This window comes from Bufo gargarizans, chromosome 2, assembly GCF_014858855.1.
Source record: "Bufo gargarizans isolate SCDJY-AF-19 chromosome 2, ASM1485885v1, whole genome shotgun sequence".
Classification (NCBI taxonomy): domain Eukaryota; kingdom Metazoa; phylum Chordata; class Amphibia; order Anura; family Bufonidae; genus Bufo; species Bufo gargarizans.
Genome location: NC_058081.1, coordinates 37,538,252 through 37,560,759, shown reverse-complemented (window position 1 = coordinate 37,560,759; position 22,508 = coordinate 37,538,252). Strand labels below are relative to the sequence as shown.

Genomic DNA, 22,508 nt, shown 5'->3' with positions numbered 1-22,508 from the left:
TGAAGACAGGCGGGAAGCCACATTGGAGCGATCTGTACCGAGCGGGAGCCAAACAAGGCCGGCGAGATAAGGCAGTCGAGACAGAGGCCGGCATAACACCCTCCCACCGAAAGGAGGAGGAGTGGGCAACAGGGAAGCCATAGGACAGCTCAAAGCAGAACCCACTATACTGTGAGACGCCCGGTCCACCGCCTCGCAGAAGGCGAATACCGTGAAGAACCCAAGGCGGAGGTCCTCCGGACCCGGGTAATCGAGCACCCAAGAGAAGTCGGGTGACCTTCCCGAGAAGAGCAGCCCGAACCTGGTAGCAGATCAGACAGAAGCGTAGAGGCGCCAAGAGGAAGGACTCATACCACACTGCATCCGAAGAGGAGGAAATTGCAGCAGGCAAGGGAACCGCAGTCCTGCCAGAGCCAACGAAGAATTCGAGAGGCGCTGCAGACAACAGCACTCTCGACCATGTGACCACCAGCGCAGGGAAGCAATGCCGCAGAAGGACGAATGGGCATGCATCTAGGACCCACGAACACTCCCTGGAATGAAAAGCCAACGAAATAAATGAGCACCACCCAGCTCGGTGCAGCAGAGAGCAATAGAACCTGTTCGGTCAGGAGGACAGAATGAACTCCTTAGGGACGAGTGCAAGGCTTGCGGCAAGCATCGCATCCCAAGAAATAAAGGTATGCCGCAGGAAGCAGGTGAGGCATACGTACGAGCAGCCCCGTAAGCAGCGGGAAGGCCCGCCCCAGAGTGCCACAGCATGTACGGAATTGCAAGTGCAACCTGAAAGGGAGTTATGCACAAACCTAGCATAGCATGCGATGGAACGCAACCAGTCCACCCCGAAAGGGGGAAATGTACCAGGTCAACAGCAGTCGGTAAGAGTGCAAAGGCCCGTCCCAAAAGGAAGTGATGCCTAAGGCCGTACCTACTTCAGAGAAGCAGGACATACCCTATAAACCAGCAGGAACGCAGGAGGTCCACCTAGCGAAAGGGGAACATGCACAGGGTATCCCAGCATTAAGTGAGTGTGCCACAATGCACCAACACTGAACTCAGCGAGAGTGCAACTACTCTGCCAACGAAGGGGGACATGTACAAGTCCAGCACAGCCATATAAGGACAGCCGTGAATCTCATGAGCGTGCCAAATTCTGCCCTTGAAATGAGAGGTGGTCACGCACAAGGCCAGCACCGTATCCAATGGAAGTGCAAGCGTTCCACCCCTGTTAGAGGGCCATTCACATGGCCAGCAATGTATCCGGTGAGAGTGTAGCATGCCGCCCAGAAAAAAAGGGGGGTAAAGCACATGGCCAGCATCTCATCCAGGGAGAGTGCGAGCACACCGCCATGCATGGGAGTCATACACATGGCCAGCAACGTACTGGCGAGATACAAACACAGTCACTAAGAATGTGGGCATGTCGCCTGAGGAAGGAAGGCAAGCCCCTGGCTGGCAGCGAATCCAGCAAGAGTGCGTACACCGCCACGGAAGAGGGGTCATGCATATGGCCGACAGCGGATCCAGCGAGAGTGCAAGCACCCTGCCATGTATTGGGCACACGCACATGGTCAGTGACGTACCTGCGAGGAAACAACCACAGACAGAGGGATGTATGTAAGCTGCCTGAGGGAAGGAGGCATACCCAAGGCCGGCAGGGAATCCAATGAGAGTGCAGCATACCGCCTAAGAAATGGCCGGCAGCGAAACCAGTGAGAGTGCAGCATAATAACATAGTACCTAAGTACAACATAGCACATCAGTGAGAGTGCAGCCTTCCGCCTATAGAAGGGGGTCGTGCACATAGCCAGTACCGTATCCGGTGAGAGTGCAGTATTCCGCCTAAAAAAGGGGGTCATGCACATGATCGGCAACAGATCCAGTGAGAGTGCTGCGTTCCGCCCAGGAAGGGGGGTCACGCACATGGCCGGCTCACGCACACGGCCGGCAGCGAATCCAGTGAGTGCTGCGTTCCGCCCACGGAAGGGGGTCACGCACATGGCCGGCAGCAAAACCAGAGAGTGCAGCGTTCCGCTTATGGAAGGGGGTCGTGCACATGGCCAGCACCGTATCTGGTGAAGATGCAGTATTCCGCCTAAGAAGGGGGTCATGCACATGGCCAGTCAGGGAGAGTGCAGTAGCCCGCCTAGGAGGGGGGGGAATGCACATGGCAGGCACCATAACTGGAGAGACGATGAATGCTGCCTACAGAAGGGCCGAACGCACTTGGCCAGCGCCGTACCTGGAAGAGGCAAGAAAACCGCCTAAAAGGGGAAAATGCCCTAGCAGCGACGCAGGCTGGGAGCGCAACACCATGCCGCCCGTGGAAAGAGGTCATGCCGACATGCAGCATTACTGATGAGGCTGCAGCGTCCTGCGCAGTCTAATAGAAATCATGATCTATTATTATTTAATTCATATATATTTTTTTTTTTTTTATTTATTATTTATTGAAACACAGCCTCTGAGGCTAAAGGGGAGCCACCATATAGGGGCACCTGAGAGGCAGGAGAAAAAAGGGGGCCAACTAAACAGACCCATTTTTTGGGGACCGGCCTGTACCCAAAGGGTTAACAGGAATCCGGCCTGGAGGGCGGCGTGCGATCCCCTGGGGGCGGAGGAACCTCCAGGCGGGAAAAATTCGCGCCCGGAGAAGTTCCCGCCCCCTCCACCAGAGACCGGAATATTGCGGCCTAGTAGGCCGCGAAGCCGGAGGCTAAATTGCGGCGCCCGGCCCGTTATACCGCCGGGACCTGAGGCGGAATGCTGCAGCGACCTGCCGCTTTAGACCGGCCGCGGGAGCCCACCCCGCGGGCCGGTCGGAAATGCGGCCCAGCAGGCCGCGAAGCATGGGACCAAATTTGCGGAGCCCCGCCGACCGGCACCCGCTGGGGCATAGTCAAGCCCAATGCCGGCCGCAGGAGCCCACGCCGGCCGGAAGAGACAGGGACCTGGAATGGCGTTTTCCGGCCGCGGGAGCCCACCCCGCCGCCGGACAAGACAGGGACCTGGAATGGCGTTTTCCGGCCGCGGGAGCCCACCCCGCCGCCGGACGAGACCGGGACCCGGAATGGCGTTTTCCGGCCGCGGGAGCCCACCCCGCCGCCGGACGAGACAGGGGCCGGAATGACGTTTTGCCGGCCGCGGGAGCCCACCCCGCCGCCGGACGAGACAGGGGCCGGAATGGCGGCTTGCTGGCCGCGGAGCCTAATTTTCGCGGCGCCCGGCCGCACCGGAATATTAGTGCTGGCCGGAGGGGAGGCCTTACTCCACTGCAGCGTCCTGCACACTCCGGTAAGGCCCAATGTGATCAGGCGAGATGGGGACGTGACCCAGAGACGGGATGCCCGTGAGGAGAAGGCAGGCGACGGCCGACAGCCACTAGCTGCATCGCCGTATCCTGGTCCTATGAAGGCCAGGAAAAAAAGGCAGGGAGCAGATTGCCGCACTGCGGCACCCCAGGGGCCAGCTTAGGTCCAGCAGGGGAAGGGTCCAGAGGCCCAGTATGGGGGGGTCAGGCACGCAGGAGACCATTGGGTGGGGGGTGGGGGACGTAGGGCTGGAGAAGCCACTCTCTTACCACAGCCGTCTTCACCCTCGGTCCACTCCAGCAGGGTCGCCCCTTCAGCTACTGGCACCGTAGTGGCAGGACGCTGGAAGAGGGACTTGGCGTGCGGGCGACCCTTGCGCTGGCGGGATGCAGGGGAGCTGGGCTGCCCTGGTCCACCTTGCCTTCTGTGGGGGAGGCAGCAGTGCGGATGACCGGCACTGGCGCAGCTCAACCCCGGGAGAAACAGAGAGGTCTAGTGCGACTCTGTTGTCCCTGATGTTCTGGAACAAAAAGAAAAGAAAAAAGTAAAAATCAAAAATTTAAACAAGGAGAAAAGAGCCCTGCAGAGCAGGGAGTGTCTTGCCTCCTTGGACACTAAGCAAAAACTGGCAGTCTCTCTCTCCAGGCTGAGGGTATAGCTGTGGAGGAGGGGCTTAACAGTCTTCACTTAGTGTCACGCCTCCTATGGAGATGAGCTATACCCAAGGTCTTCTGTGTCCCCCAAGGAAACTGGGCGAGAAAGAGCGCATATCGTGCCCTCACTCCCCTCGCTGCAGGAGACAGGCTCGTAGACTTCTACTGAGCCAGTCTCGATTCTGCCCTCTGCAGTAAGGAGAGAGAGAGCTTCTCTCTCTTCATTCTAGTGATCGTGGAGGTCTCAGCACTCAGACCCCCACCAAAAGTTTTGATATGTCTCTATGCCATATCAAAAAAGTCTTACCAAAACCTTGTGACCCTTTAAAGTAGATCCATAAGCCGCCCTTTCACCCAATGGCAGTCAAAAGAGTGCAAATTTGGCCTCCGCCGGGGAAGTATGTGTCGGTATACCTTTTTTTCTTACTGGATAGAATACCGCAGTAGACGATGCTATTCTATCCAGAGAGATTCTGCAAATATATATGATGTGCAGAATGTGGTTTTTAACATGGGACACAATGGGAGGGATGTCTTCTGGCATCTGTAGGACTCACACGTCGGGAAATCCTCCCAATGTAAATGGTACCTCAGACGTACACTACAAACCCTAAAATGTCGAATAGGAACTGGAAAAGGTTTTGGCTCTGACCCTGCACAAACTCAAACAGTTGCTCAAGTTTAGGCAGGAGAAGGGACAGATTCAAAGTCTGAGTGATGGTGACCGACAACTGAAACCCATATTAATATCTAGTCATTATGATTGTGCTCATCACTCACCATCTTGTGTAGCGTCTCCGGCGCTCCTTTAACCGTGGCCACGCAACACAGATCAGTGGAGCCGGGCCGCTCGTACGAGGCCAGGACAGACATCCGCTTGAGGGAGCTGGCAAAATGGAATCTCTGGTGGATTTTCAGGCCCTGGGTTTTAATGCTTCGAGGAAACACTTTCTCATCTGTTAACGAATGGAGCAATGAAAGCTAGTAATGGACAGGACAGTGACGCAGTCCCATAGCTCTAGTGATGCAAGGGATGGCTCTTACCTTTGGTGAGGGCCCAGTCCACAGCAGTGAGCATGGCTTTCTCTAGGGGATCTCCTACCAATGTGCCATCATCCAGCTGCACAAGAGAGTGACAGGTGGCCACTACTCGGTGAGTGTCGATGGGGATGTCAGAGATAGGCGTTATATCCTTTCCATCTCTAGAGGAAGAGAAGAGACTGTCTGAAATTCCCATAGCTTAGTGTCCACTAATAAGGAGGCAATAAGTCCCTTGCTGGTCTCCCTCCTACTGAGGAACTTAATAATGGGAAATTCTATTAGCAGGGATTTTCTTGAAATCGGGTTGTTCCTCCCTGAGGATGTTTTCTGCAGACCCCCCTCCCCAATCGCCAGACCCATGGTCGTAATCATGTGTTCCTGACCCTTGTCACTAGGTTCTGCCCTGCCAACTCTGCAGGTCCTGGGTCTCACCACGCCAACATCTATTTTGGTCTGAGTCAAGTGACTGCTGCAGCTAATGACTAGCCACAGCGGTCCCGTGCCACCCATGCGTCATGTGACCTGATGCATGGGTGACATATCACCGCTGTAACCAGACATTGGATGGAGCAGTCGCATCACCAGCGGACATGTGGGACCTGCAGAGCCAGAGCCAATCTCCAACAGCAGGGATCAGACATTTAGCTGCAGCTCTGAACCCGGACATACCTCCATTTTCACCTAGGCAGCCCCCCCTGACTTGAGCATCGGAGCAATTCATGCTCCGATGCTCTTGTTTACAATCTCACACACTGCCGGCTGGAAGCTTCCGCCCGGCAGTGTGTTCGGTGACGTCACCGGCTCTGATCAGCAAGCTTTAGCGCTGCCCTAGCTGTTTTAATGGCTAGGGCAGTGCTAAAGCCCGCCCATCAGTGCCAGTGACGTCACCGGGCTTCCTGGCAGCCCCGTGGAGAGCCCGGTACGTCACCAGATCTCCAAAAAAATGGGGAGGGAGGGGGCTGTCTGGAGGTAATGTCCGGGTTCAGATCTGAACCTGGACAACCCCTTTAAATCTGAACCATGGATACGGTGGGCAGGTATCAAACAATTAAGGTCAAGATGGTGGTGCTACTAGAATCGAGATGCAACCACCACACAAACATAAAATCCAAACATTAGATACTTTGATTAGCTTTCTTGATATCTCACAGACCACACACTGAGAACTTACTTTAGCCCGGCCACACCGCGGACAACAAGGCTGTCGCTGGTTAACGTCCCGGTCTTGTCAAAGCAGCAGATGTCCACCTTGCCAGCAAAGGGGATTCGGAATGGCTCAGTACAGTACACGTCTGAAATAAAACTTGCGGTTACGTCAATCAATGGGAGGATTAACTATGAGTATTAATATATCATGCCTGCGCCGTGCACTTACAGAGCTTGGCCAGAGCGATCAGCGAGGTGTTCACTGCCAGGGAGAGCTCAATCGGAAGCTCTGGCGGGACAACTGAGGTCAGGATTAGTGTGCACTCCAAAAACAACTTGTAGCGGTTCCTACTGAGATCTTTAGTGCCTGGAGACAGAAATCCATCACAGCGGTCAACATCCAGATTCCCAAGTAACTCAAACACACATTCAAAGACCACAAATGAATCTATCGAGCGCAAGCACATTTCTGCAAAAACTTTGAGACATTTTCCCATTTTGCGCTTTTCTCATCACAAGTTTGGGTAACATCTGGGGAGGGCGGGAGGAGAGGAGCTTGTACAAGTGAAGGCTGGCCATACACATGGGATACCTGTGGGATGAACCCTCCCGTACACGTGCATGCTCGGCAGCACCTCTGGCGGCGACTTACCTCTCGAGCACAAAGGCAATGAAATCCAACAGACCGATGCTCATATTTCCCGACATCTACCGCTGGGATAGATCTTATACATTAGATTGATGGATTGCTCAGATAGACCTCTAATGTGTAGGGTTAGATTAAGTTGCACCTTTTTTTTTTTTTTATCTTCTCCTCCTTATAAAAAGGTTACACGTTACCTCGCCACAATGCAAACTACTCCCAAGTTTCTTACGGTTTTAACAAAATAAAAGAGGAATAAACGGACTGTTCCTTGCACATTGCTCTTCTTTATGCGAGAAGCAGCTCCCCCTTGTCCACGGGCAGTGTCTGGTATTGCAGCTCAGCTCCATTCAAGTGAGATCCTATTGTTTTCTGACCTCATAACTCCTCTAATTTTTTTTTTTTTTTTTTTAACTAGCTTCAAATATAAAAACAAAAAAACAAACACTATAGAACTACATGAAAAATTCAAATTTCCAATCATTTAGTAATCCTCATCTTGCCCACTGCCAACTTCATCCTATCTAGTTCTCCATTTTAACATTTGTAAATGTAACCCACTCCAGAAGCCCCCCCGCCCCAAACAAATCCTAATAACAAAATGGTTACAAGGTGGAAGGGCAGCTGCCTCCCAAAAAATCATTACTGCAATGTTAGCCCACCAATCTCCGTGTTACCACTTATTAGCCCTGCTTGGAGAAAATGTTTTAATTTTTTTTAATTTTTTTCAATTCCTATTAAGCTACTTTCACACTTGCGGCAGAGTGATCTGGCAAGCAGTTCCGTCGCCGGAACTGCCTGCCGGATCTGTGCAAAAAGTATGCCAACTGATGGCATTTGTAAGACTGATCAGGATCCTTATCAGTCAGAAAAGGAGATTTTTGTATAACTTACCAGTTAAATCTCTTTCTCGCTCTTCCTTGGGGGACACAGACCTTGGGTATAGCTCAGCTCCCTAGGAGGCGTGACACTAAGTAAAACTGTTAAGCCCCTCCTCCATCAGCTATACCCTCAGCCTGGAGATAGAGGCTACCAGTTGCGTGTCCAAGTAGTGAAAGGATAACAACCAATAACGGAAACAACCAGCCAGCAACCCAACGGGGCGCCAGACCATAACCCTGTAACCAAACACAGAAGGGTGGGTGCTGTGTCCCCCAAGGAAGAGCGAGAAAGAGATTTAACTGGTAAGTTATACAAAAATCTCCTTTTCTCGCCCATTTTCCTTGGGGGACACAGACCTTGGGACGTTCAAGAGCAGTCCAAGAAGGGAGGGACCACAAACCCAAGGCGGAACACCACCAGAGCATCAGGAAACCGCTGCCTGCAAAACCAGGCGGCCCAACGCAGCATCCGCTGATGCATGCGTATGCACCCTATAGAACTTTGTGAAAGTGTGCAGAGAGGACCAAGTGGCTGCTTTGCACAACTGTTCAGCCGAGGCCCGATGCCTCTGCGCCCAGGAAGCTCCGACTGCTCTGGTGGAATGAGCAGTGACGCCAAAAGGCGGAGGTCTGCCCTTGGCTCGATAAGCCTCAGACACCGCCAGTTTAATGAAACGGGCAATAGCCACCTTGGAGACCGCCAACCCTTTGCGCGAACCCTCCGGAACCACAAACAGGGAGTCCGTGCGCCGAAAGGACCCGGTGACCTCCAAGTAAATCCTCAACGCCCTGACCACATCCAGACGGTGCAGTTCCCGTTCTCTGGGGTGGGAAGGAGAGGGACAGAGCGACGGAAGGACGATGTCCTCATTGATGTGAAAGGCGGAGACCACCTTTGGCAGGAAAGTCGGGACAGGCCGAAGCACAACCTTATCCTGGTGGAAGATCAGGAAAGGTTCGGAGCAAGAAAGAGCCGCTAACTCCGACACCCGTCGGAGAGACGTGACGGCCACAAGAAAGATGACCTTGCAGGACAGAAGGCGAAGGGAGACCTCCCGTAAAGGCTCGAAGGGGGCTGATTGGAGCGCCGAGAGCACCACATTCAGGTCCCAGGAAGGAACTGGAGGGCGGTACGGCGGAACAGAGTGAGCCACCCCTTGTAAAAAGGTCTTAATTGGCCCTAGAGGGGCCAGGGGACGCTGGAGAAGAATAGACAGCGCCGAAATCTGACCCTTCAGAGAACTGAGGCACAGCCCCAGGTCCAGACCCGACTGGAGGAAGGACAGGATTGTGGGAAGAGAAAACCGGAGAGGTGGGATGCTCCGGGACTCACAGAACCCCAGATAGGACCTCCAAACCCGATAGTAGATCCTAGAGGATACGGGCTTACGAGCCCGGATCATGGTGCGGACTACGTCCGCGGAGAAACCCCGTCGCGTTAAGACGGCGGTCTCAATAGCCACGCCGTCAAACGTAGCGAGCCTAAATGCTCGTGGAAGATCGGTCCCTGAGAGAGAAGGTCTTCCCTGGAGGGCAGTGGCCACGGTGCGTCTGCCAACAGCAACATTAGGTCGGCGTACCAAGACCGGCGGGGCCAATCCGGGGCGATTAGAATCGCGGGGACGCCCTCTGCCGCGATCCTCCGAAGAACCCGTGGCAGGAGGGGAAAAGGAGGAAAGACGTACAGAAGGGAGAATTCGCGCCACGGAAGGACGAGCGCGTCGGCGCCGTATGCCTTCGGGTCCCGTGCCCTGGCCAGGTATAGGGGGACCTTGTGGTTGAATTTGGAGGCCATGAGGTCCACGTCGGGGCGACCCCAGCGAAGACAAAGGGCTTCGAACACCTCTGGGTGCAGGGACCATTCTCCCGGGTCGATGGTGGACCGGCTGAGGAAATCCGCCGCCCAGTTGTCCACCCCCGGGATGTAAATCGCAGATAAGGCCGGCACGTGCGTCTCTGCCCAGAGGAGAATGAGGGTCACCTCTTGCATCGCTGCGAGTGCCTCCCTGATGGTTTATGTATGCCACAGCCGTGGCATTGTCCGATTGGATCCGAACAGGGTGGCCCTCAGCAGATGGGTCCAGTGTCTGAGGGACAGAAGAATCGCCCTCAGTTCCAGAATATTGATTGGAAGTCTGGACTCCGATAGAGACCAAACGCCCTGGACGGACCGGGGAGGGAAAAACCCCCCCCCCCACCCCCGTAAGCTGGCATCTGTGGTAATCACCAGCCAGTTCAGTGGAAGGAAGGACTTCCCCCTTAGAGGGATATGCAACCACCAGCCGAGGGAAGCTCGAGCCAGGGGAGGCAGAAGAAAGGTCTTGTCCAGACTCCTCAGTGATTTGTCCCAGGCCGACAGAATTGCCCTCTGAAAGGTGCGGGATCGGAATTGTGCGAACGGCACCGCTTCGAAACAGGCAACCATCTTTCCCAACAACCGCATGCTGGATCTGAGGGAAGGGCGGTGATGACGGAGGAGACTGCGAACCGACCCGCGAAGGGCCAGACGCTTGTCCGACGGAAGGCGGACCTCCGCCAACTCTGTATCCAGGAGCATCCCCAGGAAGATCAGCCGTCTGGAGGGGGTAAGGGAAGATTTGGGGTGGTTGATAATCCAACTGAACCGCGTCAGGGTCTCCAGAGTGAGTTCCACACTGCGGGATGTCTGAGAGAAGGAGGGTGCCTTGACCAGGATGTCGTCCAAGTATGGGAGAAGAAAAACACTTCTTGAACGTAGAAGGGCCAAGACAGGGGCCAGGACCTTGGTGAACACTCGAGGAGCAGTCGCCAGACCAAAGGGAAGGGCGACGAATTGGAAGTGATCGTCCCCCACCGCAAAGCGCAGGAAGCGGTGATGACATGGAGCAACCGGAACGTGGAGGTATGCATCCTGAATGTCGATTGAGGCCATGAAATCCCCTCTTTCCAGGGAGGCCACTGCGGACCTGAGAGACTCCATCCGGAATCTCTGCAGTCGGAGAAAACGGTTCAGGCGTTTTAGGTCCAAGATCGGACGCACTGAGCCTTCCTTCTTGGGAACCACAAAGAGGTTCGAGTAGAACCCCCTGAACCTTTCCGTCGGAGGCACGGGGGCGACGACACCCTTGTCCATTAGAGAGTGAATGGCCGCGAAGAAGGCGGCCACTCGTACGGGATCTCGCGGAGGACGGGATCGGAAGAAACGGTCTGGCGGAATGGACGCAAATTCGATTTTGTATCCGCAAGATACAATCTCGAGCGCCCATGCGTCTGAGATGTGGGCCCACAGACGAATTTTCCGGCCTGAACAATTAGTTGGGCTAAGGAACGGAGGTCCTGAACAGGGACGTCCGACCCTAACTCCCGTTCCAGTTGCAAACCCCATTCAGAGACCGCTTTGCCAACCCAGGCGGAGGCAAAGACCGGTCTAAGGGCCGAACCAGAGGCAGTAAATATGGCCTTGGAGAGGGATTCCGTACGACGGTCCTCAACAGACTGGAGGGAAGATCCGTCCTGTACAGGAATAGTAGTGCTTTTGGACAGGCGAGCCACGGGAGGATCAACCTTAGGCGGGGATGTCCACGTGGTCACAGAATCCGCTGGAAAGGGATAACAAATGTCCAGCTTTTTGGGTGTAATAAAGCGGACGTTAGGCCGAGTCCAAGCCTTGGATACCACAGAAGAAAAATCTGCGTGTATGGGAAAAACCTTGGAGGCCTGTTTGGGGCGGAGAAAGGACACGCCGGCCTGTTCAGAGCTGGGGGGGTCATCGTGTAGCTGAAAGGTATCACGGATGCTAGTGACAAGATGCCCCACCGCGGACGCCAATTTGGACGGAAGCTCTGAGTCCATGTCCACGTCCGAATCCGCCAGTTCTCCCTCAGAAAGCGTATCCCTTTGAGAGGATAGACTTGACTGAGCTCGCACGCATGGCGGAGAGAGCGAAGCATCTGGAGAAGATGTGCGCTCAACCCTTGAACGTTTCTGAGTATGCCGGGCCCTGGAAGATTCGCTGGGAGGCAGGGAACCAGTGGGGGCGGCAGAAACGGTAGTCCCAGCGGGTGCGACAGGGATTGTGGCAGCCTGCGGGAGAGGCGGTCTATCCACGAGACGGCCCACTACGTGTGTAAGGCTTTCCACCGCCTGAGACAGAGACCTAGCCCAGTCAGGGGGTTCAGAGGCACCGGGGGGCGCAGCGGGAAGCGGGCCCTGCACCGGGGCCTGACATGCAAGGCAATGCGGCTCAGATTGCCCACGCGGAAAAAGTTCCTTACAGGCGGTACAGGCATGGTACCAGGGTTTGGGGGCACCTGTGGGATCTGACATGCTGAAGTGTGGTTGTACTCTAATATAGAGACCACAAAGGGTTATAGCAGCTATGACCAGGAGGGTTAGGAGAGGGTTAACTGTCCTACCAGTGCCTCAGAAGAACGTCAGGAGATGGCCCAGATCAGCAGCAGCAGAGAAGCAGTGAACAGCAGTGAGCAGCAGAGAGCGCCCACAGAAGCCGAGCGATGTACACAGGAGGTTAGAGTCCCCCACCTGTGTCCCAGCTTCCTGTCAGGAGTGAGGAAGCGCGGGAAACCTCAGCAGAAAGCGCGGGGAACAAGCTCCGCCCCCTCCAGCGCTTGAAATGTCTCCTGTGAAGGAGAACGTAGCTCCGCCCCCAAAATGACGCGCGGAAGCCCCGCCCCCTGCCGGGACCGCTAAGCCCCGCCCCCCGTTCTCGGCGGGAAGGGGGAGAGAGAGAAGAGAAAAATGGAGTCAGCCCCGATGAGGGGGAGGGGGGGGGAGAAAGATAGCAGCGTGGGGGGGAAAAGCGTGGGGGTGCTGAGGATGCTGCTGTGCTGCATTGTCCTGCAGATGAGCGCTCAGAATGAGCGACCACGGGTGCCCCCCTTACCCAGAGGGGTAGATGCTGCAGATAGGGACGGGGTATGGGCTGGAATAGCCATCTCACCGTGCGACGTCTTCACCCTCAGTCCTTTCCAGCAGGGTCGCCCCTTCAGCCACTGGCACCGCAGTGGCAGGAAGCTGGAAGAGGGGCTTGGCGTGCGGGCGACCCCCTAGCTGGCGGGATGTAGGGGAGCCATTGCTGCCCAGATCCTCCTATTGCTTCTGTGGGGGAGGCAGCAGTGCAGATAAGTTGGCACTGGCGCAGCTCAACCCCGGGAGAGCAGAGAGGTCAAATGCGTCTCTGGTATCCCTAGGAAAAAATAAAATAACAAAATTAGAAGAAAAAGTAAAAATAACAAGGAGAAAACAGCCCTGCAGTAGCAGGGAGTGTCTTGCCTCCTTGGACACTAAGCTAAAACTGGTAGCCTCTATCTCCAGGCTGAGGGTATAGCTGATGGAGGAGGGGCTTAACAGTTTTACTTAGTGTCACGCCTCCTAGGGAGCTGAGCTATACCCAAGGTCTGTGTCCCCCAAGGAAAATGGGCGAGAAAAATGCATTGAAATGCCGGTATTTTGAATGCCATTCCTACGGGGGAAAAAATGCTGTATCCGGCATTCAGGCAAGTCTTCAGTTTTTTTGGCCAGAGATATAACCGTAGCATGCTGCCGTTTTAGCTCTGTCCGGATCAGTGAAAAAAAACTGAACTGAAGACATCCCGATGCATCCTGAGCGGATCGCTCTCCATTCAGAATGCATGGGGATAAAACTGATCAGTTCTTTTCCAGCATAGAGCCCCTAGGATGGAAGAAAAACGCATTAATGTGAAAGTAGCCTTACAACTGAAGAAAAAGAAAGAAAGAATTCGCCCAACGTGGGGCTCGAACCCACGACCCTGAGATTAAGAGTCTCATGCTCTACCGACTGAGCTAGCCGGGCAGACAAGTGCCTGAAACTTCCTGGACTACTGGGTCAGAAGGCTTCTTCCTAACACCCGTCCTGTAACTCATTCTCTTAGTGCACAAAAGGGATTTGCATAATAAAGTAGCAATAAGCAAAGCCGCAGGACATTAACCTTTTTTTTTTACACGTCATAATTCAGTAGCAATACATAAAACATCGCCCTTTTTTAAATCAATTTTTGCAGTTATTTATGTAGCCAGCTAAAAAAAAAAATGATAATTTCACTTTGGTGAAACCAATATACGACAGCACGTGCAGGTGGTTATCAGAGGAGGAGGAAAAAAAAAAAAATAACCCCGCTTTACAGCCTGCAGTAAAAACGTATCACCAAACGTCATACTGAAAGTCGTAAATTGAAGAGCTCAATTGGAGTGGGGGGAAAAAAAAAAAAGGAATTGCATTAGGCTCAGATCACAACAAAATAGAAACCTATATAATAATAATAATCTGCATGATATCCTTAAAAACAGTCGCCCAACGTGGGGCTCGAACCCACGACCCTGAGATTAAGAGTCTCATGCTCTACCGACTGAGCTAGCCGGGCTGCTGATCAATACCACCAACAGCGCCCTACTCCAAACACAGGAGGAGGGAAAGACATGCTGGTCAGATAATTGTGCAATCGTCACCTTCTATCCATACGTAAGCTGCAGCAGCAATGGCAAACACCAAGAGGAAGAGGATAAAGATGAAGGTCTCCAGATTGTTGGCGGTGACACGTTTCACTCCAAACAGGATAGTGCGCAGGAGCTTCCCCTGTTAATGAATTGGAAACGCAATGGTTAAATTATGCCATCAACTGAATAAAACCATCAACCACAGTGGAGAGAAATCCCGCAGGGAGATCGAGGCCCCCTGTGAAGGGATTTTCTCATCGGCTGATGAACAGGATCCTCTACGGTATTAAATATATAAAATTTACATAAAGCGTTTAATTCCAGCGAAACACTGAAAGGGTTAAACTTCCTAAACATAGTTTTGAAGATGGAGGGTTCTAGTTTTTAAAATGGGGTAAATATAAGGCTACTTTCACACTCGTGTTTTGGCTTTCCGTTTGTGGGATCCGTCATGGGCTCTCACAAGCGGTCCGAAACAGTTCAGTTTTGCCCTTAATGCATTCTGAATGGAAAATGATCCGCTCATAATGCATCAGTTTGCCTCCGTTCCGCCTCCATTGCGCTTTGCTTGCAGCGTTTTGGTGTCCGTCTGACGAAACTGAGCCAAACGGCACACAAAGTAAGTCAATGGGGATGGATCCGTTTTCTCTGACAATAGAAAACGGATCCGTCCTCCACTGACTTTCAATGGTGTTCAAGACGGATCCGTCTTGGCAATGTTACAGATAATACAAACGGATCCGTTCTGAACGGATGAGTCTGTGCAGATCCATGACGGATCTGCACCAAACGCGAGTGTTAAAGTAGCCTAATATACTGGCCCCTGCAAAGCCACTTCAGAATGAAAAAAAAAACAAAAAAAAAAAAAACGGGGTCATTTGTCAAACTGGTGTAAAGTAGAACAGGCTCAGTTGCCCATAGCAACCAATCAGATTCCACCTTTCATTTTACAAAGGAGCTGTCAAAAATGAAAGGTGGAATTGTTGGAAATTTTCTTGAGAATGTTAACAAAATGACCGCTAAACTTCTAAGCTTTCTGAAGACCTAAAAATAAAAAAAATAAAATATTCAGTGCGATTTGACTGTTTGTCTTAAAGGGGTTGTCTCATCTCACCATTACCAAGGCGAAATGAGACATGGTTCCAACCATCTTCCGGCCAGGAAACGGCGCACTGCTCCGTCACCTTGCTGTTTCCGTGATTGTCCGTAGCACAACACGCGCAGCTGTTTCCCTAACTCAGATACAGCAGAGTTTGCACGGCAATGAGAACTACTGAAACAGCAAGGTGCTGGAGCCGTGCGCCGTTTCCCAGCTGGGAGGAGGTCGGGACTGTGTCTCCTCGCGGCTTAGAAACAGCAAGATGAGACCACTCCTTTAACAGCAGAGAAATTATAATTTGGAATACTGCAAATTTTTCCAAATTTTCTGTAATTCTTCATTTATAAAAAAAAAACAACTCAACGTCAAGTCCAAAGTGTCCCCAACAAATCCCAGAATTCACTGGATAAGTACATGCTTTTCAGAGATTGATGTCAATTTAAGAGGTTACCAAATTTGAGAAATGGGGCGGCATCCTGAAGCTAAATCGTACACACAGACTTTAGCAGATATACAAAGTATAAGGGCTGTTCCACACGAGCGAGTCCACGGCGGGAATCACACTCCGTGTGTGAGCGTGATCCACTGCTCCGGACTTGCAGGAGCGCACGGCATTATCATGATTTATAATGCGGTCTGTTTCTGCCTGACCTTACCGATACAGGATCATAGCGACATAAGGCTGTCAGTGTGATCCTGTAGAAGTAAGGCCATGCAGGGACGCACAGTATTATAAATCATAATACCATGCGCACCTGCAAGTCCAGAATGGATGATCATGCTCACACACGGAGCGCGACTCCTGCAATGGACTCGCTCCTGGGAAACAGCCCGAACACTTAGATTTCGGAGCCTGCTGGACTATTGGACAACCGAGCCCCCAGTGCCTGTCCTAGCAAATACTTGTATCCCCTGTAATAATTCTGGAGTATCTATTCTTATGACTATGCTCTACTATTCCACTATTATTCCTGCTGTAAGTTTCTGAATGAATTGCCAGGAGTCTGCAGTCCTTGCACTGTCACTGAAAGCTCCGACTGGTTAATGTCAGACTGCAACGGACCATTATTGCAGGCTGCTGGCAATTCATAAGTAAACTTCTAGCAGGAATAATAGAGGAATGGTAGAGTCATTAGAATAGATGCCCCAGATTACAAGAATTTTACTGTAGTTCAGGACTGAGAAATGTAGAACGCTGTTCAAGTAAATGGAGGCAGTTATAATATGTGAGGGGAACTAACTCACCTGTGAAGTATTGAATCCCGTCCTTAGGACATAGGCCACACATCCGTTATCCAGTGCTGAGGACAAAGTACAGGAAGGGGTAAGTAACGTCATTCATAAAGGCTTTATAGACAATCTCACAAAAATAGCCCCCAACAGATCAAAATTTGAGAATGCCCCATAGAGAGACCCTGTGGCACTTGACACCTCCCCAATGATTCCTCTACACTTTTGTAGGTGGTGAGCGGTGCAATTTTGTGATTTGGATGAATCAGCCCTCCACCAGATAGACATTGCTGAACAGTGCCTTAGCCACACAGTGTCCAGAAAAATCGGGGTAGCCCATCAACTCTGAGGTCCTGACAAGATAAAATGGCTGCCAAATGGTCTATGCGGGCAACAAACGCTGATGGTCTACCAAAACCCCAAGTGAAAGAAAATCCCTAGTACAGGGCGGGGGAGGAGAAAGGCCCCTAGCAGTACAGGGCGGGGGAGGAGAAAGGCCCCTAGTAGTACAGGGCGGGGGAGGAGAAAGGCCCCTAGTAGTACAGGGCGTAGGGTTGGACGATATCAAAAATATTCAGACGATAACGATATTAAAAAAGTTATCGCGATAACGATATATATCGCGATAAATGCCCGTTTAAAAGAGAAAAAAACACAAGACGTTACACTGTATGGGGGCGGCCACAAGGAGGCGTTACACTGTATGGGGGCGGCCACAAGGAGGCGTTACACTGTATGGGGGGGGCCACAAGGAGGCGTTACACTGTATGGGGGGGGCCACAAGGAGGAGTTACACTGTATGGGGGGGGCCACAAGGAGGCGTTACACTGTATGGGGGGGGCCCACAAGGAGGCGTTACACTGTATTGGGGGGGCCACAAGGAGGCGTTACACTGTATGGGGGGGCCACAAGGAGGCGTTACACTGTATGGGGGGGGCCACAAGGAGGCGTTACAGTATGGGGGGGGCCACAAGGAGGCGTTACACTGTATGGGGGGGGCCACAAGGAGGCGTTACACTGTATGGGGGGCCACAAGGAGCGTTATAATAAGGTCTTATGGGAGCGAGGAGGAGGGAGAGTCGGGGCGGCCGCTGCAGGAAGTAGTAGGTTTATAATTTCGTCATCAGACAGAGCACACACTAGTGAGACAGCCGCAGAAAAAGTCTCTCCAGAGACACCAGTACTCACACAGGGGATCGCCAGTTCGCCACACACAGAGCCGGCACTGGTGGATGACGACGTCAGATGGTGGGTGGAGACTTGACTAAGGGAGGCGGAGCAAGAAGGAGGCAGGCCAGGAGCGAGAGGAAGTAATTACCCAGCGCTATGCAAGATGCAAGGTGCAAGGTGCAAGGTGCAGGGAGGGGTGGGCGGGCGGACGCACGTTTAGAAGAGGTCAGCGCACAATGTGCGCTGACGTCACAAAATACCGCGGTATTTAGGAAACGGCGATATCGCCATATCGCCGTTTTTTTAATACCGCGGTATATCGTGATACCGGTATATCGCCCAACCCTAACAGGGCGGGGGAGGAGAACCCCTAGTAGTACAGAGCGGTGTATTTATCCAGTACATTGGCAGGCCATGCCTGTCAGGGTGGGAGACACTTTTAGTTCGCATCTCCCTGCTCTGGCTCAAACTTGGTCCCAGGCAGAGAATTCACCTTGACGTCCTAATGCAACATCTTAAAAAAATAAATAAAATCTCTGATGGCCCAGGGTGGCTGATGGGTGAATACCTGCTGATCAGTGGTTTAGGCTCTGTTCCAATCTTATAACAGAAAACATAGCACTGCACGATATGGTCTAAGACAGGGGCTCCTGAGAAGGCCACTGAGGCAGATGTGAACAGTTATGTGCTCCCCGTGTGCAGGCTCTGACAGCGAGGGCTGATCAGTTGCACAGTCCTCTATGATCACACCAAAATTGCTCTGCTGATCACTAAGTGAACCTGAGCGGGCACAGAAATTCCCCAAGCGAGAGCTATGCAGCTTCGCAAGAACAGAAGCCCCATACATATGGTGACCAGGGGATTATAGCTGGTGGACCTGTTGTTTCCGTTATAAACGGGGTTAAACGTCACAATATTAAAGGGGTTGCTCCTGTCGCTGTTTCAACAGTGCGAGATGGGACTAGGAACCAGCCCTTAGTGGGGTGGGCACTCCGTTGTTTCCGTAACTGTCCTTGTAGTTTAATGGGAGCTATGTAAACAGCTACACCGCCTCCGGAGCTCCAGGAGCACTCCTCGGCTGTCCGGGTGCTTCTCATCCAATCTACCCCTACATCGCGTCATTTTCTGACTTGGATCAAGTTAGATGTGTGCATGTCCTTCATTCTATCCGGTACTCACACTTGAGGCCACTGGTCGCCTTTTGAGGAGGGGTGTGCTGCACAACCTTCGTGCCCCCAAATATGACATGTAGTCTAGAGTCAGCGTTCAGATCTAGAACATGTTCTGGGTCCAAATCTTCTATCGGCTCCTGCAAAACAAACAAACCGTGCGATATAATTTCTGTATACGAGTTAGACAAGGTAACACTTAGAGGTCGTCTTCTTCTATCAAGAGCTTAAACTCCTATTCAGCCGTTTCTCATATATATCTGTCACTGGCGGCGATGGTGCAACCCACCAACAATCTATGGAGCTCCACAGTTTTTCAGAGATGAGTGGTACTACAAAAAATATGGCTGCCTGCTGTTCCACTGAATCAGGCCAGTTTGCTAGAGGTTCACTTGCATCCTATAAGCTTAAGAGGAGAACCTCCATCCATATGCTCCCTTAGGATATATGGCTATCAGAGGAGGTTCTTGCTATGGCAGATTTCAGTGGACCACCATAGGTCATGCATGGGTCTAATTTGTGTATGTCGGTCTGCAGCTTACCTCTGTAAAACCGGCAACTTCTCTAGTGAGCCGCTCATGTTGATTTCAAATATCTAAAGGATTTGTAGGAGACTGCAGTCTGCTTTTTACCTAGAAACGGCGCCACTCTTGCCCATGGCTGGTATTGCAGATCAGCACCAAGTCTTAGACAACCCATGCAATTTCCAACAGTGAATGTGAGGCCCCTTGCAACTTTACAGCTAATGCAATGGCAATACACATATGAGCGAGTTCAAAGTGATAAAGTTGCAGCGTCTACACTGACATAATGCGGTCATTGTAATACAATAGATTCCAGGACCCTAAGTTACACAGCATTATAAATCAGCATAAATGCTGTGCGATCCTGTCGGAGGAGCAGAGGTCAAAACAGGACCTCTAAGGCCCCTTTCACACGGGCAAGATTTCCGCGCGGGTGCAACACGTGAGGTGAACGCATTGCATCCGCACTGAATCCGGACCCATTCATTTCAATGGGGCTGTGCACATGAGCGGTGATTTTCACACATCACTTGTGCGTTGCGTGAAAAATCACAGCATGTTCTATATTGTGTGTTTTTCCCGCAACGCAGGCCCTATAGAAGTGAATGGGGCTGCATGAAAATCGCAAGCAAGTGCGGATGAGGTGCGAGTTTCACGCATGGTTGCTAGGTGACGATGGTGACCCGATCATTATTATTTTCCCTTATAACATGGTTATAAGGGAAAATAATAGCATTCTATTATTGGTGATGGACCATGTGATGAGCGCAGTGACATCACCAAAGGGCTGCACGAACAAGTGGATCAGGTGAGTTTCCCTATTGTACTATGCTCTGTATCCAGAATGCTATTATTTTCCGTTATAAGGGAAAATAATAAAATCTACACAACACCTAACCCAAACCCGAACTTCTGTGAAGAACTTTGGGTTCGGGTACCAAACATGCCGATTTTTCTCACGTGCGTGCAAAACGCATTAAAACGCTTTGCACTAGCGAGGAAAATTCACGCATTTTCCTGCAACGCACCCGCGTCTTGTCCATTTCCTCACACGCGACGCCCGTGTGAAAGAGGCCTAAGAGTTTATCAAACTGAACTTGCTTGTTTGTGTCATGTCTTCAAAAGGTTGGAACACCCCTGGAGCCCTTTTCTAGATGCCCCCCAAATCCCCGACCCCCTCCACCCAGCGTGGCGAGACCGACAATGGAAATCATACGTGATCCCCGCCGCAGCATTCTGGCTTCATCATTCCCACACTGGCTCTGCAGGTCCCAGGTCTCCCTACCACAACCTGTGCAGCTGGAGAAGGAGCCTGAACGCAGCGACAAGGTCAGCTAAATCTGATTCCCACTGAGGCGGTCTGCAAAAAAAAAAAAAAAAAAAAAAAAAAAAAAAGGCCCCTCCAGGGGTGAACAACCCCTTTAAAGTGTAACTGTCATATATATTTTTTTATTTGCTAGTTTATTAGAGCTAGGCCTGTATACCTGAGTTAGTCTGTCAATGATTGTCAAAAGATCTGTAATTACCTTATAAAAGTTTTCATTAAAGGGAACCTGTCACCTCCACAAACCATCCCAAGCTGCCAGCAGTACGTTTCCAACGATAATGTTCTTTCTGAAGGCCGATGCGGCTAAAGTTCAGAAAACTTTCTTTTATCCCCTGTCCGGCGCGCTTCTCTAGTCATACTTGAAGTCAATGGGGCAGTGGCCTCCTTGCTTCAAGCCACGGTAACCACGCCTCCTTCCCCCCCCCCCTTTGCAGTGACTGACAGCTAGCAGTTCGGCTGGCTTTGCCGAACTTTCTACATAAGCGCTGTCAGTCACAGCGAAGGGGGCATGGTTACTGTGACTTGAAGCAAGGAGGCCGCTGCCCCATTGACTTAAAGTATGACTAGAGAAGTGTGCCGGGCAGGGGATTAAAGAACGTTCTATGAGCTTTAGCAGCATCGGCCTTCAGGAAGAAAATTATCGTTGGAAACACTCTGCTGGCTACTGTCAGGTACTGCTGGCAGCTTGGGATGGTTTTTGGAGGTGACAGGTTCCCTTTAATATCTCCTGCCCCTTTCCACTGGTCCCTTAAAGGGAACCTGTCACCTGGATTTTAGGTATAGAGCTGAGGACATGGGTTGCTAGATGGCCGCTAGCACATCCGCAACATCCAGTCCCCATAGCTCTGTGTGCTTTTATTGTGTATAAAAACCGATTTGATACATATGCAAATTACCCTGAGATGAGTCAGAGCTTGAAAATATGACTCTTCTCTGGTCACACAAGTAAGATATGACTTATGTTAATTTGCATATGTATCAATTCGTTTTTTTTACACAATAAAAGCACACAGAGCTATGGGGACTGGGTATTGCGGATGTGCTAGCGGCCATCTAACAACCCATGTCCTCAGCTCTATACACAAAATACAGGTTCCCTTTAAAAGACCATTGCTAGGACTTGTCTGTCTTCCCTTAAGTGTAAACAGAAGACAGAGGGGCGGTCCTTCACACTGCATGCCTGCATTAGGCTTCAGAGTGAGGAGGCGTGTCTCTCAGTAATCCAATCTGATTGGCTGGCAGGAAGCTGCTGGCTACGGCAACTGTGTATGTGAAGTGAGGGAAAGCAGTTTTGGCCTCAGAAAACTGACAGAGGAGCCATCTTGAGAAGATCCTCTTATTGTAGGGTCCAAAACAGCCGATACTAAAAGGAAAACCTCAAGGAAAACAGTGGTAAGTGAACAAACTAAAGATTGCTTTATGCATAATGCTGCTGCAGAAGGAACATATGCTAAAATGTATTTTTTAAGAAAACATGACAGACATCCTTTAATGGGGTTGTCCAATCTAGACCAACATTTTTTTCAGGGGAGCACTCCATTCACAAGCCCATCACTGCTGGGACACCCCCCTGGAGAGAGCTGTTGTAGTGGAGCCACAGCTGTGCATGGTGCATACAGCAATAATCTCCTCACCTTCATCTGAGGCACAGACTCCCCGGTCAGCATCGCTTCATCCACAATACATCGCCCCCGCAGAAGCAGCACATCACAGGGAACCAAGTTCTCATTGGCCGATCTGCCTGGTGTGAAAGAAGAACATGGTTGTCTATGGAGACTGATGGAGCAACATACCCGCATCCACCTACAGCCCCATCACTATGGCATTTTTCTAGAGAGTGACCTTACCTATGGACACAATG

At 51.6% G+C, this 22,508-nt stretch overlaps 1 protein-coding gene and 2 non-coding genes across 3 annotated transcripts in view; all 3 read right to left on the bottom strand.

The window, feature by feature from the left end:
* The window catches only part of ATP13A1 (ATPase 13A1), a gene marked incomplete at its 5' end in the record, with an annotated part of 42,158 nt that extends 19,651 nt beyond the window's left edge, over window positions 1–22,507 (bottom strand). The window contains 9 exons of the mRNA XM_044276922.1: window positions 4,745–4,920; window positions 5,009–5,166; window positions 6,177–6,297; window positions 6,381–6,518; window positions 14,141–14,267; window positions 16,473–16,528; window positions 18,807–18,936; window positions 22,282–22,388; window positions 22,495–22,507. Coding sequence (XP_044132857.1) covers window positions 4,745–4,920; window positions 5,009–5,166; window positions 6,177–6,297; window positions 6,381–6,518; window positions 14,141–14,267; window positions 16,473–16,528; window positions 18,807–18,936; window positions 22,282–22,388; window positions 22,495–22,507 — 1,026 coding nt within the window. The remainder of the gene's footprint in view (window positions 1–4,744; window positions 4,921–5,008; window positions 5,167–6,176; window positions 6,298–6,380; window positions 6,519–14,140; window positions 14,268–16,472; window positions 16,529–18,806; window positions 18,937–22,281; window positions 22,389–22,494) is intronic.
* Window positions 13,415–13,487, bottom strand: TRNAK-CUU. The gene has a single exon. It is a non-coding gene; the product is annotated as a tRNA-Lys (tRNA).
* Window positions 13,983–14,055, bottom strand: TRNAK-CUU. The gene has a single exon. It is a non-coding gene; the product is annotated as a tRNA-Lys (tRNA).
* Window position 22,508: the final 1 nt, after the last annotated feature.